Source organism: Ornithodoros turicata, unplaced genomic scaffold, assembly GCF_037126465.1.
Source record: "Ornithodoros turicata isolate Travis unplaced genomic scaffold, ASM3712646v1 Chromosome78, whole genome shotgun sequence".
NCBI lineage: Eukaryota > Metazoa > Arthropoda > Arachnida > Ixodida > Argasidae > Ornithodoros > Ornithodoros turicata.
Window position 1 is genome coordinate 559,682 of NW_026999392.1, and position 19,697 is coordinate 579,378.

Genomic DNA, 19,697 nt, shown 5'->3' on the forward strand with positions numbered 1-19,697 from the left:
TCCATCAACTTTACTTTTGAGTGTGCCATGTCTTGCGGATGCGAGGTGTTCCTTAATCCGATCATAAGGCTTCTTTGACGGATCTGATGGAAGCACTAAGTGGCAGAAATGGCACATGAGCACATCTCTAAGTCCTCGTCCTGCGCTGTCCAGTCTTCAAGACTCTTCGTTTTCCAGCCCATGACAGGGTCGATACAGCCCAAGCCAAGACCACGAAGAATGAAACGCCGCACAGAAACGAAACTATACACCCTACCGAACGCGCATGTCTCCTCCGTGCAATAAACAAAATTATAAACAAAACAGACGCGCAATGAAGGAGTTTTTGGCGCCAAGGCGGCGCTAGCTTCTGCCAATGTTTCCGAGGACAGCCGCGCGATGGCAGGTCCTGACCGGTAGTTTTCGGGTTAAACCCGATTGCCTGGTGAGTAATTCGAGGGGTAAATTCGGGCAATACCGGGCTTTACCCAAAAAAGTCCCACTCTATGTAATGCAGCACACTGTAATGCACACTCTCTCATAATGTTATAGTATAAGAATATTCACTCTGCGCAATCTTAGTTAGCTCCGAGGACGTATTTTTTAAGAGAGTATACCATCGGGTGGCATTGTGTGGGGAATGGAATTCAAAAGTGTGGTGGTTTCTTAGAGGGCAAACCCATTGGGGCTAACATTGTAACAAAGGCAATCTGACAGGAACAGGTGGGAAAGAAACCTAATATTTTTGTCAAACAGATTACATGCTTTGAGAAAGTAAGAGCTGCTATTGTGCGCAGAGTTTTCATAACGTCACAGGTGGTTGTCCATGTTGCTGCGCATAGTTTGTGCGTCTTTTCTTCCGACTGAGATTATACAGGTGCGTGCAGATATGCACACACACCTGCAGAGGGTGCCAGTGTTGTCGGCTTCTTCAACACCCCTCTCGACAACTAATCGTCCACGAAGTCCATGTGACTATTCTCTAGAGAACTGGCCTAGGATTTTCCCTCTCCCTCGCGAGCCCCGCCCAACCGGAGCGCGCCAATGGGAGGACGCGTGGGCGGAGTCGACTTTCATTGCCATCTGGGGGCAGAGGTTCGAACGTAGACGGAGATGTGCTTTTCGCGATGCTACGTCCACTGGGTCGTTCCATTCACCATGGCCCTGAGGTGGCCCGTGTTCCAGAGATGGCGCTGCTCGATCTGTGAACCCAGAGCCGTTTATAAATGGCTCTGTGTGAACCAAGGACGTGCGTTCCTTGGGACCACGAAAATGGTCGGCGACAAGTACTGTGTCTGAGCGATGCTCGCGTTTGTCTGTTTGTTTTTGCTTTTAATAAACGCTTCATGATCGGCGTCTCTGAGCGATGCCCGCGTTTGTTTGTTTGTTTTTGCTTTTAATGAACGTTTTATGATGGCTTGTTTTTGCTTTTAATAAACGTTTCATGATCGGCGTCCCTGAGCGATGCCCGCGTTTGTTTGTTTTTGCTTTTAATAAACGTTTCATGATCGGCGTCCCTGAGCGATGGCCGCGTTTGTTTGTTTGTTTTTGCTTTTAATGAACGCGGACGTCTTATCAAGATCATTCTAACAACGCGTGTTCCATATGTTTAATAAAGCAAACAAACGCGGGCATCGCCCAAGGACGCCGATCATGAAGCGTTTATTAAAAGCAAAAACAAGCCATCATAAAACGTTCATTAAAAGCAAAAACAAGCCATCATAAAACGTTCATTAAAAGCAAAAACAAACAAACAAACAAACGCGGGCATCGCTCAGAGACGCCGATCATGAAGCGTTTATTAAAAGCAAAAACAAACAAACGCGGCCATCGCTCAGGGACGCCGATCATGAAACGTTTATTAAAAGCAAAAACAAGCCATCATAAAACGTTCATTAAAAGCAAAAACAAACAAACGCGGGCATCGCTCAGAGACGCCGATCATGAAGCGTTTACTAAAAGCAAAAAACAAGCCATCATAAAACGTTCATTAAAAGCAAAAACAAACAAACAGACAAACGCGAGCATCGCTCAGACACAGTACTTATCGCCGACCATTTTCCTGGTCCCAAGGAACGCGCGTCCCTAGGTTCACACAGAGCCATAGCCACACGGCTCTGGGTTCACAGATCGAGCAGCGCCATCTCTGGAACACGGGCTAACTCAGGGCCATGGTGAATGGAACGACCCAGTGGACATAGCATCGCGAAAAGCACGTCTCCGTCTACGTTCGAACCTCTGCCCCCAGATGGCAATGAAAGTCGACTCCGCCCACGCGTCCTCCCATTGGCGCGCTCCGGGTGGGCGGGGCGCGCGAGGGAGAGGGAAAATGCTAGGCCAGTTCTCTAGAGAATAGTCGTCCATGTGGGTTCTGAGCGCCTGCGCTGCATAAACCAGACGGCACCACTCCTTTGTTGCTCCTCTCCGAGCGCCTAACCTCGGTCTGTTTGCTGTCTCCACAGCTAGGTTCTTGACTATGTTTCGGTGGGGTCGCTGTTGGGAGTAAGTCAACAACAAAGTCACCTGAGGATCCCGAATCCCGTTTACGGGGGAGTACGTTCCTTGGGTCCTCCTTCTGGCGTTCCAGGTACGCACTACCGGCTTCACCACGATTGGAGTCTCATCGGAAACTACACTCAGAGTGACTTTGACCTTGTGACTGTCCTTCAGGAGCACCCTCTAGCCTTTTTGGGTTTTGCTGAAGCCCATTAAAGCACCTTCCACAGCACGAGCGCCCATTTACCGTGGTTTGCCTTCAGTACGTGCATGAAATCTTGGAAGCCAAACGTCTGCAGATGCTGCAGAGCGGACTTCTTGTGCCATAACCCGTAAGATGTCCTATCTACTGCTCTGCTTGTAGCTGGTTCTGAAGGTAACAAAGCAGTTACCACAGCTTCTCCCCATTAGGTCTTGGATAACTCTGCACTACACAGCATACTTCCTGCGCTCTCACAGGGCTCTTTCTCTCTTCCACACCATTTTGTTTGGGGCTATATGGGACACACGTCTCAAGTTCGATGCCATACCTCCAGAGAACTTGAAGTGTCTTCCCACCGGTGTACTCTGTCCCGTAATCTGCAAGGAGGACTTTCGGGACTTTTCCAAACTTGGTCCATACAGCCGCCAAATATTCATCAACTTTGGAGCAGACTTGTGCAGGCACACTACAGTTAAACCTCTATGTAACGAAGTCGGTAAACACATCGCAAAACTTCTGTATGGAGAACTTCGTTATAGAGAACGTTAGCTAAATTTCGGTGGTTGTTACTACAGTTAAGTAGCCTGAAGTTCCCGGGAATATAACGCACGAAAAACAAGACTATGGAAGAGAAAGAAGCAATTTATTTGGCTCAGAAATAGTCGCTTTTGCACAGTCTTGAAGAACGTCTGTATCACAGACCGTTCATAGTTTGCCAGCCCTGCCAGAGCGCCCCTGGTCCTTGTACGATACCCCGTATCGTCGAAGCACGTCAATAGAGTCGAGCGCCTCCCTAACAGAGGGCACACATATGTCCTCTTCAGTGTCGCTCTCGCTGTCCTCGTGTGTATCCTTACGCAGACCGGCGACGATGTCGGCCTCAGTAAGCTCCTCTGTGCATACTGCCGTTGAGTCGGCATCCAAAAAGTCCTCCAGTGCAACATCATCCGGCACCCCACCTTGTTCTCAAAGTTCTTCCCATCGCTGGACCACAGCGAGCGCGTCCGTGGTTTCAATTCTCTTTGGCCTTCAGGATCGTTGACAAAGAATTCGCCGGGTTCCGAACCTCGCAGCTACGTCCTTTTTCTTTTCACCCTTGGCGACTGCGTTGATGATCTGCACCTTGGCATCTACGGACAACGATTTCCGCTTGCGCATGTTTGCATGGCGTCCACTTTACCCGCTCACACGCGGAACCAAAAAAAGTGACAACTAACCGGCGGTTGTCAACTGTAGGGAGAGAGGAGGGGGCCTCCTTCCTTCTCATTTGTCGAACGCTGGTTGCGCCGGTCACCGAGCCCCCGGCGCCCTCCTCTCACCAACTCTCCTTTGTACAGGCTTCTCCAACACAAAGAGCGACCTGGATATGATGCGTCCGGCACCCCGGATGGCCCTGAATTCCAGAAAGTTCGGAACGTCGCACTATTTCCGAGAATCGGAGCGGTGTTAAGCGCGCGCGGAACTTCGTAACACAGAGAACACGGGCAAACGCACTTCGCTGTACGGAAAACCCAAATACATGGGCTTCAGTGGGACAAATGTACAAGCATTTGAAAAAGTTCGCTAAATAGAGAAATTCGCAGCATGGAGAGTTCGCTATAGGGAGGTTTAACTGTACCGCCCTTTGTGCAGGTACACCAGAGGTGGGGAAATTACTTTTATTTTGTAATGCATTACCATTACTCATTACTTATAAAAAAACTAATGCATTACATTACTCATTACTTTTTTGGTAGGGTGTGCGAATCCGAATATTTTAAGTCGAATCAAATATCGAATCGAATGGGGAAAAAAATTTTGAATACTGAATCGAATATCGACTATTAGTGCAAAATTTACAATATGTGACTTTTGCACTAAAAGTTTTCATTTTGTGGCCCATGGCTTTAGTGTAATTTTTCTGGCATTAACTGTCACAAGAGAGACATGCAATTCTTCTGTTTAGAGCCCCTACTCATTTAATTTTACACCAGAGTGCTTCCTGCTTCATGTGAGCCTACACTTACTGGAGTGGCTACCTTCATTTCAAAATTTTGTCAGGCAGTAGCATGTTATACGGATGAGGTTGTAATTGTTTCAGACAACCATAGGCCATTTGTGAAACAAACAAATTGGCATCCTGCCTCAGCTTTGCCATGAACACCCTTTAGTTTCTGTGCTCTCACCCGAGGAAGCTGCACTGCTGAAATTTTAGACATAAAGGACATCTTTAAAACACCCTTCTTGTTTGTGGGCTGTAGTCATTACTCGAGAGTCCTAACTTCTTAAAGACAACCTCACAAAGATGAAATTAAAGTCCCTCGTCGGCACCGCTAAACTGTATGTGGGAGGGGCGCCATCTCTTCCACAGACGATGTCTACAAAACTAAGTTTGGATAACGTTATCTTAAACTAAACACCGTCCGGCCTGTGTCGGTCCTGAGCAAGGGCAATTTCGTAAAGCAGGCTTCACCTCATGCACGGAAGCATCAGGTGAAGCCCACTTTTGGGTTGTGTCGTTCATATTCGTACAATATTCGAATATTCGAAAAATCGAATATTGGATATTCGATTCGCGAATCGAATAGTTCGAGCGTTTGATATTCGATTCGAATTCGAGAACTCGAATATTCGCGCACCCGTACTTTTTGGATATTAGTAATGCATTAGTAACGCCATTATTTGAACGAAGTAATGGCATTACTCTGGCATTACATTTATGTTTTAGGGCATAAGCCTCAAAGGTGCAATGCATAAGTTCTATAGCCACCCGAGTGTCCCCAAATCGGTGCCACTAAATCCCCGCAGAAGAGAGTCTGATAGGCAAAAACTATACATAAGATTTAGTGCCTTTTCTAGCATTATGAAGCCGGCGGATGAAGCTCAGCCTACAGTTCTGTCCTGGCAGAAAAACTATCTCTGACAGCAAAAGAGAAACTAACACAGTACCATACCAAAACAGTGAATCCCTACAGCAATTGTTACGTGTTACCCTCACAGAGGCTATGTTTCTATTTCATTGATTTTCCTTTACTCCAAATGCGCACAGAAGAAAATCGGTGATATCATAATGTAGACACTTGTGACACACACCGCCGACTGTTCAACTCTTGCAGAGTGGCTGCCCAGGCTGCACCTTTCTCTTTCCTTGTTGCCCTGTGCTCATTGTTAAAGGTGGGTTGAAGAAAATTTGGATGTTCCTAATCTTCACGTGGCACAATGAACATTCGACAAAAGTAATGAGTAATGCCACTCGGCATTACTCAGTCAAAATGTAATGCATTGCCATTACTCATTACTTGTTGGCAAAATGTAATTCATTACCATTACTCATTACTCAAAAGTAATGCATTACTCCCCACCTCTGAGGTACACTACCATATACCTAGAAAAATTCCGAAAAGTATAGAAAGTACCGGTTCTTGCTGGGTGTTGGTTGTCATTGATCCACAGACATCCGAGTGTATTATGACAAGAATATTCCCAGTTCACGTGCTGCCACCTTTAGGGAAGGATGCCTTCTTCATCTTTCCTTGAATATATAACTAGTGCACTGCTGCAGATGATTGCACTTCGCAATGTGAGTACCTTCAGCCAAAGTCTGGTCCTGGAGCCGTTTGATAGCGCCTGGGACCTGGTGCCCCGAATGATGATACCAAACGTGAATACAATTCTAGTGATATGATGAAAGTGGAGTGGTGTGCTCCTCTGAAGTGCCAGGTTCTGTGAGACACAACCGATAGAGGTCTTTGAGAATTGCCACAACATTCGTTCCTCGAGAAATGACGCAGTGGTCATCTGCAAAAGTTACAACGTGGCCTTGTTGCGTCAGCCTCATGACTGGAAGGAAGTTACTCTCCAATGCAGGAACGTACAGGACATTAGTAAATTGTACCTTTTCAAGTGTTGTGTAAGAAATCTTGCAATAAAGAACCCCATCTCTGATACCTTCTGAAGAGACCTGCTGTCCGCTGGGGACGGTAACGATGTTGGCCCTAGTCCTGTAGTTCTTTGTGAAGAAACTTTGGTCATTGCACATGTGACTGGTTGCACCTGAATTGATGTGCCAGGTCATGGATGAGGAACTACTGTTGAGGAGTAAAACAACCTCTGGGGCTGAAGAACCACGTGACGCGACCATCTTTGCTCGCTGTCTCCCACGCTGTCTCTGCCAATCCATGCTTTGTGCTTTCTGTGTCGGGAGTTTGAAGGTCCCTTCATCGCATTCTGCAACTGTGTCTGGAGCGCAAGATCAGACGCCACTGCTGTGAAAGTCATCTTCTCCTTTCCCTTCTCTTTCACGTACTTCAGCGTCAGATCTTCATCCGGGCAAGCTTCGAGGGCTGTGACAAGAGCTTCATAACTGTCCAGGAGGCCACTCAGCGGAAGTGCAGCAACTTGAAAATTGTTTGTATCTTCACCGATTCCTCTTGGACGATCCATTAACTCCAAAGTGCGCCTGATGTAACCCTGCATGTGCTCCGCTTAGTCCAGCTTCGCCCAATACAATTTGCTCAGCAGATACAACTTGTTGCTAAGACTCGTCTTCTCGTTCACCTTGTGGAGCTCTTCCCACATGCTTCCTGCAGTCATGCAGTTGCAAACGTGTACTATCTGGCTCTCGTCTACGCTCAGATAAGTTACGCTCCCTGCCTCGCAGTCTCCCGCAACCCACAAAGCAGTATGACCCTCAGCTTCAGGTTCGGCCTCCGTTACATAGGACCATGTCGCTTCACGAACCAGCAGCATTTTCATTTTGAGCTTCCAAGACTAGTAGTTCCCATCTGTCAGTTTGGCCACCGCAAACTTGCCTGCGTCTCCCATCGCTGGTCCTGACTCAGCTTCCATCTCCGCGGTCTCAGTGGGCGCCTGCGCCCATAACCTGTTGGAGTCGAGCGTCAGTAACAGCAGAGTCCCTGGTACTGAGGTAAAGGTTTAATGGAAGAACTGAGAATACAGGTGCGTGCAGATATGCACGCACATACAAGCATGCAGAGGGTGTCAGTGTTGGCTTGTTCCACCATGCACCAGTTACTTTATGTGCATCAATATTTTTTGCATACACATACAGGGTGTGTGCAGAAAAACGTGACCCGCATTTTTACATGTAACTCGTTGTCTACTTAGCCGAGGAACTTCCGGTGGCGCACGACGGCGTATTTATGCGTGCGAAAGCTACAAAAAAATCCTGGAAGCCATACTCAGTGTAAAAAAATAAACAGAGCGCGAAAACATGCACATCCATGCATCAGAATAGGGCATTCATGACAGTGCATGGTAGTGCATTTTGGTCTCAGGAGAGTTATGTGCAGGCACCGCTAGAGGTACTGCCGATGAGCCCGATGAGCATCCATGTGTGACATCGTTTCGATTTATGCACCGATAGCTCCCCTAGCGGTACTTGAACAGAACTCTCCTACGTCCACCATGTTGCCCTTTCACATACACCCTGTTGTCCACCATGCTGCCCTATTCTGATGCACGGAAGCCGACGTTTTCGTTGTTCCGTTTATTTTTTAAGCTGAGTATGGCTTCCACAATTTTTCTGCAGATTTCGCACGCATAAATGCGCCATCGTGCGCCACCGGAAGTTCGTTAGGTAGGTAGGCAACAAGCTATGTGGCTAAATGCGGGTCACATTTTTCTGCACACACCCTTGTCCCAGCTAAATGCGAACATATTTTCAAAAAATATATGTTACTTTTTCTCATACAAAATCAAATGCAATATAGCATATGCTGAAGGGCACTCCTTAGGAGGGCATTAGCAAACTCCTAGCGCAATGTCTTAATGAACTTTCAATAGTTAACTTTTTAATTATAAAAGCTACGAAGTTGTCCCTGTGAGAACATCTGGCCCTTCAGTCACCTGATACCGGAGCCCTTTTCAGAACAGAAATCTGTTTGGTAGATTTTCCGCAAAAAAATCGTGAAGAAACACCATTTCTTCCTTTATTTTGTTCACTGCGCATCTTCGGCGACGCATCTTTCCTTCACCCCCAATGTGAGAGGGTGAGGGAGCACAGTGCCTGATGCCCTTCTAAGGAGAGCCCTTCAGCATACGCTATATTGCAATTGATTTCATCTCGGAAAAAGTGATACGTATATTTTAAAAAAATATGTTCCCATTCAGCTGGGACACCCTGTGTATAGTTCAGCCACTTGAGTCATAATAAAGTTGAAAGTAAATAAGCATGGAAAATTTTCCCACCTATACCGAGCACTGCACTGTTGGTCACTGCATGCCAACACTGGGTACACTATTATTAGTCACCACCAGGAGATAAGATAGGATACAGTTAGCTTCTTCCACAGCTTCCCAAAGAAAAGAATGTTCCTTTAAAGGTTACAAAGTTAACCAGGGGCCCTATTCTCGTCTAAACAAATCATTACTTCACGTCGCGAGCTGTAGGGTGGTTCTGTGGCAAAATACTCCGCCCTTAGAACCCACTCATTTCAATTGAAATTTGTCCCTAGTTTTCCCTAGAGTCTTTAATTACGAAGCAGAGTAGCGACACTGAGCCACGCCGGCGTATTTGCCTTCATTTTGATTTGCTTCCGTCCGATAATCAAGGGGTAAACAATCCAGGTGTAAAATCCCCGTATATAAAAGGGGTTTACCTAATGTGATAAAAAATGCTAACTGGCAAAGTACTCACCAGAGGATTGTGGGACTTTCGGCAGTTACCTTCTGGAAAGTTTTGCCACCATTAAGGAAGGCTTCGGACAATTTTTCGTTGTGGTACATTTTTTTTTTTCGGGTGAACTTTTAAAATTGCCAAGCAAACCTTACCTTTTCTTACAGAAATATGAAATCCTCCATGGATAACCACAGAAAAAAAAAAAAAAAAAAAATATGCGCACCATCGCGACAGAAATAGTAAAAAAAAAAATGTAGTAGTAGTTTAGAAAAATTTAGAAAAAGTAGTGAGATTTCTGAGAGCGCAGGGGAGAGGATTCCCACCTATTGTTTTACCTTTCTTTCCTCCGCTTTGACCTTGATGCTGGTGACAACTGTCTTCAGAGTAAGAAGACTAGAAGCAAGCGCCGGCACACAACCAGAGGGTGTCACATTGGGGGAGATAAAACAAAGGCAGTTGGCTGACTCAAGGCGACAGAGGGCGCTGTCTTCCACTTTGCGCTTTTACACGGAAAGCTATGGGGAAAGCAGTGATTTTCGCGAGTCGTATGGCAGCTTTTACGGATGAAGGCAAACTGATAAACATGAACGATGTTTGTCTTGGCAATAAAGGTCACACTTGTCAACTACATAGAGCTTTTTGTTCAGCGAAATCAGCGGGAAGCAATTTCATTCTCTCGGTTCTGTTGGTTCTGTTGAGCAGACGATGGGAGCGCGATGACTGTGAGAGCGACAGTACCATGGGACCGCATGTTTCACAAATTTTGCGTCTTGGTGCAACAGATAGCACTGTGGACTGTGGCACGGTAAAGGGTCTCGCTCTTCTCATACATTCTCTGGCCACGAGAGGCAGTCAAGTTTCATCTCCTAGTGTTCTTACTCTGTGGGTGGAACACTTCCTCCTCTAGATGCACATTTGGATTGCGCTTCGTTGCAAAAATCGAGCAGGCGGTGCTATAGCGGAAATTTTATTAATTTTTTTACTGTTTCTGTCGCGATACTGTGCACAGTTTTTGTTGGGTCTGTCGTTATCCGTGGAGGGCTTCATATTTCTGTAAAAAAAGTGAGGTTCCCTTGGCTTTTCTCAAAATTCAATTGAAAAAATTAATTTCCCACAATTAAAAATGGTCCAAAGCCTTCCTAAATGGTGGCAAAGGTTCCCAGAAGGTAATTGCTGAAAGTCCCACAATCCTCTGGCAAGTATGGGGCCAGGTAGAATTTTTTAGCGCTTTAGGTGAAACACCCTGTATACACAAACACACACATCTATATGTATAATATGTATATAGTGAACGTTGAGATAAATGGGAGACAGAAGGCAAAAGTAGGGGAAGTAACAAAAAGGGGGTTTATCAAAACTGTTGTGTTCTGTCTTCCATTTATCTCAACATTCACTATATTTACGTAGCCGTCCGACCCAACTTCGACTTTTCAAGGTATATATATACATATATATAGCTGAAAAGAAAAATGAAACACAGACTACGAAGGTACGGGAAGTTAGAAAAAAGGGGGATAGTTTATTTACATTTAAGATACTTGGAATGCTAAAAGGGTTGTCTACATTTACTGCAGAAGCTCCGCCTTCGTCAGGACAAAGATATGTCAGTGATACACAGGGCTTATGAAGGCTTGCATAGAGACGTCATTGGGATGGGAAAAATTGGGCCACATGGCGGTTGTCACGTTTGAGGATGTTGTCTTGTCAGGTTATCGTCCTTGAGGGAGTGGCTTTGTCCAGGTTGTGTCACCGGTCCAGCTGAAAAGGGATTGGAAAAAGTGCCTTACGTACGAGGTTAGACTTCTTATTGTTGACAGCGTGCTGGGTTCTTCGTTAATTTTCGATTGGAATTTGTAGGTTAGGTAGGATTCGCGTTGTTCTTAGGAGCGGTCAGAGTTGAAGTTTGACTGGACAGTAAAGATTGATACATCGTTACTAGAATGACCTGACCACTTCAAATGGCGGGAAACTGGAAAATTAGGTTTTTTGGTGACATCCGATCGGGTTGTTCTTGTATCTGACTCTGAAAGAAGTTTTTGTCTGGACCACATATTGTGCTTGACATGCGTTACATTGTATTGCATAGATGACATTAGAGGAATTGCAGTCTAGGTCTGCAATGATCTTGGCAGCAAAATTAGAGTTTGTACTTTTGACTTCCTGCGTGGTGTGACATGAGCCATAACATGGGTGACAACCAGTCGAAGGACCTATCGTACTATTTACTGCGCACTCCAAAGTAAACGGTACGATACACGCTTTGACTGGTTGTCACCCACGTGACTTTGTCAGTTTTGTGCTGCATCTCTTATTCAATCCTAAAATGTAGCAAAGTTTCCTTCAACAAAATCTGCCTATGCTTCTTTACATCTGTCTCTGAGATATGATATCTTCCGTGCAGTGTGTGGTCAACAGTGTCCCTGAGCGCAGCCCTAAGTGCATCTGTCTGCCTGGCATCACGTCTTGAGGGATTCCTGCATGTGGCTGCACTATCCACTTTGGCAGTAGTCACTTTCTTGCTGGTTCCTATTTTTGCATCCTGGCTACAGGTGGGTGAATTTCATCACTATGTACCTGGCTACACATATAAAACATACATATGAAACTAAAAGTATCTCGATGTAGCTGCTCAGACAACTGGATACTTAACAAACCTCAGAACTAACATTAACTAATTCACACATCTTTGCATGCAACTATGTAAAAGAAAAGAAAAAAGGAAGTTTTCAAAGAAAAAAAATTAGTCTTAAGTACCAATGTTCCTACATTGCCTGCACACAGTCATTTTTGTATGCCTGGATGCTTTTAATGGTGTATCAATCTGGAAAGATCTGGAAATCTGGCTCTAAATTAATTTTTCTGTGACGAACTACACGGGGAGAAAAAGCTTTTATTCATATTCATGCCATATCAGTGCGAGACAAGACAGTTTTATTCACAGTGTGGAAGAAGAAGCGGAACAATTAAATGAAAATAGTCAATATGGCGAGACAAGGGCTCTCTATTATACTGTTCTAACTCGTGCAATTCCCAATCCAGAATTTTAAAAGCCTGCTGTCTGAAAGAGAAAAGTAGCATCTCTAGCTCATAATGTTAGAGTCTGAGTGCAACTGCTAGAGGGACACACATTTGACTGTCAGAAAACATGATAGCTGGCATATTTGCCTGGTTGAAAGATATGCACGCTTTGCTGATAATGCAAATAAGCTTGCTTTCCTTGTGTGCAGGTGATGAATTTACATATTATGGCCACCTTCGCACAAGTGGCACTGTCCCTGGTTATGCTGGCCCAGATTAGTCCTGTGTCTGCTGTGCTCTTTGCATCTCTGCTTGTCTGTGTTGGAGTCTTGCTGCCTGCACACTTTGTCCACTGTCAGAAGTACAAGAAGTGAGTACTGACATTTCATTCAGAATGTAGTGTGTACCGCATGTTAGCATAGCCCAGTCCTGTTGTGCTTTCAGGTTTGATATCTTTTCCAAATAAGGAACTAAGAAGCTGTAAAACGGTCTAAAATTGGGCGATACCATGAAAGTTGCGTGGCCTTTTTTATGTGCGCGACACTACTTTTCACATTATTTGTGTGTGTGAAGAATTCTCGAATTTAAGTACGTGTGAACTAGATATAACCTGGGACAATGTATAGTATCTAGGGCCTTGCGTTTCAGGGTCAGACCTGTGTAGCCCAATTTTACATTCTTGTCACTTGGGGTAAAACCCCCAAAACTGACTTGGCAGAGCCACAAATATGAGCAGGGCACATTTAGTACAGCTGTTCCACATCTTGTGTTCATCTAAACATTCGAGAAGCTTTTTTATGTTCCACCTAATATCGACAGATTTTACCCCGTTTTACTTATTCTGAAATAAAATCAAATTCTTATTTTCGAAAACATAAAACCTGAAAATGCAAAGTCCTATACACCCCAGGACTGTACAGACACTGAATAAACATTGTGGGCAATCTGTATGACTGGAGCAAGAATGTAAGAATGTGAAATTGCTATACAAAATACAACACTTTATACCTTTTTTGTGAATTATTAGTCATTCTTGCCTTATGAAAGCCACAATGGATGACATCTGCTTGCTCTTTAAGTGGTAAAAATGGCTCTCAGCCATGAAATGTGCACAGGCTTCAAAACACTCACCCCCAAGTTCATCTTTGCAGCTGTATCAGTCAGCTGTAAAGACAGCAGTGTGAATCAGCCTTGATTCACACGGCTGCGTTTGCTGTTGTGCTTGCGCGTTACATCCGCTGACAGTGAATGATTGCAATGGAACATCCTTCTGGATGGAACAAAGGGACACGGAAGAGGCAACGTGACACGTGATGCAGTAATGTGATTCAGCCTTCAGAGTCGCTTATCGAACTGTGCTTAACTTAGGAATGCCAATGTATAATATGGTCTTTCATCTCCTCCTTGGGGGTTGAATACAAGACCGTTGGGTTGGAGTTTTCCCATATAGCTTGCTGGCATAAACACATACTGCAAGTTCTGCAGCAGGCTCTTTGTCCTGTCCACTGCAAGGATGTTGAAGATGCAAATTGCAGTGCTATCCCCTTTCCTGCACTCCTCAGTGTAAGTCGTGACGATGATATCCACGAAACGAAGCATCGTTCCCTTTTACTCCAGTGGTTGTCAGTACATCATGTGTCAACGAGGCCATCTCCATGGTTCACTGTCCTGTGTGCCTCACACCCGTTTTGTCCCATTTAATGACCAATTCATTTGGTGCATTGAAGTTTCACTTTTTCTTTTAGTTCTGCAAGAAAATTTGCTTCGCTGGAAAAAATCCTCGGGCAGCTCTTATGCAGCTCATGCTGCTTTTCACTTCCCATTCATCGGAGAAACGATTTCACCAAGGTCTTGTACGGCACCAGTTTCCTCCCCAGGTTCTACTGTAGTCACTATATGAGTGGAGCTTATATAGTGAATACCTTTACTCCTTCTTTAATACTCCTGCCACGTGGACAGAGAAAAATGAGATCGTGTAATGTCAGTTGGGTCTTGAATGCCATTTCTTACGATGGTCGTGCTAGAGCACTGCACGGGCCGACTTTTCCGGGCCCGACCCGGCCCGGGCGCATCGAAAAATGGCCCGACCCGACCCGGGCCCGGACCTTCATATTTTTATGCGGCCCGGCCCGGCCCGGTGACCCAGTGACTAGAGCCCGGCCCGGCCCGGCGTCTAAGCAAATAGAGCCCGGCCCGGCCCGGTGACCCGGCGAGTAGATCCCGGCCTAGTATTTCCAGCCGCGACGTACGCGTTTCTGGCGATTATCAAACAAATTTATAAGTAAATTTATAAGGAGAGAAGACAAACATACAAGTGATGGCGGTTTAACACCGTAACCGCACGAGACCAAATTAAATCCAGAACGCACGGGGCGTTATCGTTACACTGTCAAGATTTTGCGGAGATAGAGCATGCTGTCGACAAACTGCTTCTCCCAGTCCCTATCCCTCTCACCAAGCTTTGCCAGAGTGATTGTGAAATATGTGAGGAGTGAGGAGCAATGTAAAGTGGCTTGGAGAATGTTCTAGACGGTCGAATCATATGCATAATGCAGTACCCTTTGCTTGTCTTTGCAAAATATGCACAGGAATGACGCAAGCGCATGATGATATGAACTAATGCATCTCCAATGTGTGGAATTAGCTGCGTGGCCCGGCCGGGCCTGACTCTTGGGAACATATTTGTCGGCCCGGGCCCGGCCCGCGGTGGTGGCGTATTTTAACGGCCCGGGCCCGGCCCGGCCCGTGGTGCTGGCGTATTTTGTCGGCCCGGGCTCGGCCCAGCCCGGAGCACACAGCCAATAACAAGCCCAGCCCGGCCCGCGGGTCGGGCCCGGGTCGGGGGCCCGGGCCCGTGCAGTGCTCTAGGTCGTGCTACACATCGGGTTTGAATTACCTTAAATGCGATGATGTCGATGCGAGTCACCCATTAACCACGTAAGACATGCGGTACTTGAACAGCGTGAACATGTTCAAAGAGATCGAAAATACCCGTAGTATTCCACAAAAAGTTAAAATTTGCTTTATATCATAATTGATGGTCTACTATGTTTGAAAGCTGTTGTCATTTTGCCTGTCAGGTGGTAGTCTATGCCAAAATGCAAAAAGCAAAAATGCAAAAAAGAAATTGTTAACAGCGCCATCCATTTTGCCAAAAAATAATACTTGTTTTTGTGTAATTTATAAAACAATCGCGCAGTGTGCAGTACAGAGTGGCTTTATGGAAGTTTTAAATTGCTCTTGTGCTCAGACAATGGGGGCGAAGACATGAGTTGTGATGGTCTCATTTCGTGGAAACTGTCATTCAGACAAGGCACTTATCTGAATGACAATGTCTGGGATATTTAATGGCAGATTAAATATCTCCGTATAGCATGGCACGAATGTCATTTTTTGCCCCTGTTTGGCAGAGGTATAAGAGACAAAGTGTTTTGGCATAAACAATCCCATGGACTGCAGCAGTGCGTGGGGGAGCATTCACAATTTCTCCTGATTTTCTCAGAGCATCGATGGACAGTTGAACATTTTCAAGTCCCCAAGGAGAAGTGTTGCTCCATGTTGCTTCTTTGGTAATGAGGTTTGTACTTGGTACAAACATCTGCACCCAGTGGGCAAGATACATCCCTGTTACGTACGCAGGATATCCTGATTTGGATGTTAGGATATCCTGGGGACCAAGCTAGAGGCCCCATTTACATCCACAGGACATCCAGGAGATCAGGATTTCGGCACTGAATACATGTCGCCGGGACATCCCTGTGACATAAGTTTTTGGATATATGACGAATATGGCAGGTTGTTCAGCTGCCTTTTAATCAACCATTAAATACATTACTGGACCACACATACAGCTGCCACTGTCCAAATTTTGCTGGCTAGTTCCATCTCAAATCGAACAATCCAGTACACTTGATGTCTCGAATGGAGGGGGAAAAAATATATGTTGAAGCCATGGGAGAGTTAGAAGAAATAAATGCTCTCCGGATCCTCTGCGCTGTGCGGTTGGGGGAATAGGAGAGGGGGAAAAAACTGCCTCTCAGAAGACTATGTCGTCGCGCGCAGGTTTGAGCATTCCCTACAAGGCTATTTCTTGTAGTAATTTCTTGATGTGGCTTTAGACCACTTAGGGCACAATGGGCTCCTACGTTGGCAGCGCTGTGTCAGTTTTTCTTTTTCTGCAAAAAAAATATCAAAGTTGACTCAAAGCACCGAAAAGCACCATATTCACTGCAACTTTGCGGACGATGTAAAAAAATGGATAACATTGAGCTTTACGCTGTTTAATTTGTCATTCATGGGGCCATCGAATGATGTATAATTGTTGCTCGACTCTGTCGGGAACGTAAGCGATACCTCGAAGTAGCACCATACCACCGAAAAATAACGAATTTTGGAAGCCTTTATCTAAAAAACCCCACCAAAAACTTGTCTCGAAAATTTTATATGTTGTAGGTAGTTCCTTATACTATGCACAGAAGAAAAATGAAACTTGGGACTTGATCAGTAGGCGCACTGTGAATTTTTTGCCGGCCCTATACGTGGAGCGCATTCCAAGTGGTGAAACAGTCTCCCTCGTGGGGCAAAATCCAATTCTCCAAAGGGATTTTCAACTTCTGTCTTCACATGAAGAGTAACTGCTATCGTTTGAAACAGTTCTGAGCATTTGCATTAATTACAGTGTTGTAATCGCTGAATGGAGTTTGTGGAGTAACCAGATGTGCCCGCATTTTTTGTGGGATGACGCACATGCATTGCAAGTGCGGGGAGCCCGTGAAGAACAGAATGCTTTAGAATGCTTTTGCGTCTTTATAAGAGGTATATTTGTCCACGGTGATCCTATTGAAGCAACAACAACTTTATTTTGAGATGGATAGTGGGGAGGTCTACCCCATTGCTGGTGGGGCATTAATGCCGTGTGGATGAGAGTGCTCGTGTCACCAACTGCTTGAGGCTGTTGTAGGAGCCACTTTCCTTAATGTTACTTTTGATGGCAGGTTCTTGCCAGATTTTCTTGATAGGCGCTTTTCGCGTTACATGCTAGCTCGCTGCAATCCTGGCAGTTAGTCCTGCATGTTCCTGGCAAGGGAACGCCGAAAGCCAGTCTTTCTGCAAATTTCTTCACGTATTTCGGAATGTTTCCACTGTGCATGTGCCTCCACCGACTCCTTGGCTTAAGCGGTGTAACATTAATGGCTTCAGGTGATATGTACTCATTGATTTCTTCTACCACATCGGGCTGGTGCACAAACGGCTCACCCTGTGAGCTTCCTCCAAATGTGGGCGACATTGCTGCGTGCATGATTCAGCCACCTTTGCTGTCAAATACTTGAAGCAGCTTCTGCACAGCTGGGCCATTTCTGTTATGCCACTGGAACCGCGTTCTTTATGGCAGCTACGCCAGTATCCGAAGCAAAGCTAAAGTCTTTTGTCCCAAGCACTTTTTTCTTGTGTATGAGGCGCTAGTCAGCACTGTACCACGAAGAGGCCATTGATGTGATGCCAGGACGACACGCTACAGTAATGCAGATGTCTTCACGCACTCTGTGTCGAGGATGATGCAAAACTTTGTGCAAGGTGTCTTTCGGGCATTAAGGCGATTAGGACCTTCCCAGCATGTCGAATCGAAGAACATATTGGACAGCGGCGTCAGTAGGGCTGTTTCGGCAAGGTTCACAAAAGGCACCATGAATTAGCCTTGAGTGTGTGCGTAAGACACAACAACACCTTCCTGAGTGCAATTTCCGCCATCCGAGGTCACGGGGCCGTAAGAAAGGAAATGCTTTGAAGAATGGTGTCACTGCGTCTTCCTGAAATAATGTGTACAGTAAATATGCTTGTTTATGATCACCCTGAACAGATATGCCTCTTAGAAAGATGTAAAAGCATTCTGTTCTTCACGGGCTCCCAGCACTTACAATGCATGTGCGTCATCCCGCAAAAAATGCGGGCACATCTGGTTGCTCCACAATCTCCATTCAGCGATTACAACACTGTAATTAATGCAAACACTCAGAACTATTTCAAATGATAGCAGTCACTTTTCATGTGAAGACAAGTTTAAATTCCCTTTGGATTTTGCCCCACGCTGGAGACGTCAGAGTGAGAGGCTGTTTTTTCCTCCTCTCTTATTTCCCCAACCGCACAGCGCAGAGAATCCGGAGAGCATTTATTTCTTCTAACTCTCCCATGGCTTCAACATATATTTTTTTCCCATTCATTCGAGACATCAAGTGTACCGGATTGTTCGATTTGAGATGGAACTAGCCTGGTGCATGCACTCATGGAAAGGCACTAATAACACATTTTATAATGGCACACATTAAATGGTTTCATTCCCTGTACAGTACTTCCATTTGCTAGTCCTTCTAACCCACAAGAAAATTTCACAATGCAGATCTGTCCTCATTTTCAGCTGCTGCATACTTCCATATTGCTGAGCATCACTGTAGGCAATGTGGGAAACAGCACCACACTTCCATAGTTACCTGGCTGTTGCTTCTGCAACAAGATTGCTCCTTGACTCAAATTCAGCTCTTCCACCTGACACATTTTCAGATCAAGCAATGCAACTCTGAGTGGGGGCCCTACGGATGTATCATGTAGAGGTTTGAAGCAGTGTAAGAGCAGCATTAGAACCTCACCACTCGAGGCTAAAAAGGACGGGCTCGTTAATGTCCATTAATGAGGCACAGCACTTTGCCTCACACAAGGTCTCTTCTAATTAGGGGGCTTAGTAACTTGTAGATATTCTCGTGGTCTTTTTCCAGAGAACGCTGACCCCCGTGGTTGTTAATAGCACTGATCACTAGGTTGGAGTATTTCCTGACAAGGAATTTGTTATCCCAAATTGATGAGCCTTTCTTGGAATTTAACGTTGTGAGAGATGCAAGTTTAGTGTGCCCATGTAGTGCCATTCTCAGAAATGGCCCCTGACAACACCGCTTTGGAGGGCTTTTTTGTCACTGTCGGAAACCCCTCACATACTTACTTGGTTCACCTTTTGTGATAACCTGTCTATCATTGATGTTTAACACGATGCTGGTGTGCTGTTATTGCATACATGAAATAGTAATTTGTTACCGAGCATGAGCTGCATCAGTACTGCGCAGCATTGACAGAAATCACACATTTATAATTGTTAATCGTTTATTGTTGCAGCAACATTTATGGACCATGGGATGAAGCAGTCATTCACAAGGTCAACTAATCACTCACAATGTAATAAAAAATTGTTGATGATGGAAGCTCAGGTGTTGTGGAAGAGGTCTGAGCACTCAAGGGCTACATCCTGTGCTGTCAGTCCTTCATGGTCTGCTATGCGACAATCGGCTCCATGTCGCACAAGTTGGGAAACTATCTCTCGATGACCGCACGAGCTGGCTG

The 19,697-nt window shown here is 45.4% G+C and overlaps 2 protein-coding genes across 5 annotated transcripts in view; one reads left to right on the top strand and one right to left on the bottom strand.

Moving 5' to 3' along the window:
* Positions 1-19,598, top strand: part of LOC135374569 (phosphatidylinositol N-acetylglucosaminyltransferase subunit C-like) — a 40,089-nt gene extending 20,491 nt beyond the window's left edge. For 2 of the 4 annotated variants that reach the window (XM_064607512.1, XM_064607514.1), the window contains exons 6-8: positions 11,698-11,845; positions 12,524-12,684; positions 14,060-16,234. In XM_064607512.1, the coding sequence (XP_064463582.1) occupies positions 11,698-11,845; positions 12,524-12,684; positions 14,060-14,519 (769 nt within the window). In that variant the 3' untranslated portion in view covers positions 14,520-16,234. Of the gene's footprint in view, positions 1-11,697; positions 11,846-12,523; positions 12,685-14,059; positions 16,235-19,472 lie in introns of those variants that run through there. The other 2 variants (XM_064607513.1, XM_064607515.1) reach the window with 2 other exon arrangements.
* LOC135374572 (acyl-CoA-binding domain-containing protein 6-like) overlaps positions 19,443-19,697 on the bottom strand; it is a 29,768-nt gene continuing 29,513 nt past the window's right edge. The window contains exon 8 of the mRNA XM_064607517.1: positions 19,443-19,694. Within this exon, the coding sequence (XP_064463587.1) occupies positions 19,561-19,694 (134 nt within the window). The 3' untranslated portion in view covers positions 19,443-19,560. The remainder of the gene's footprint in view (positions 19,695-19,697) is intronic.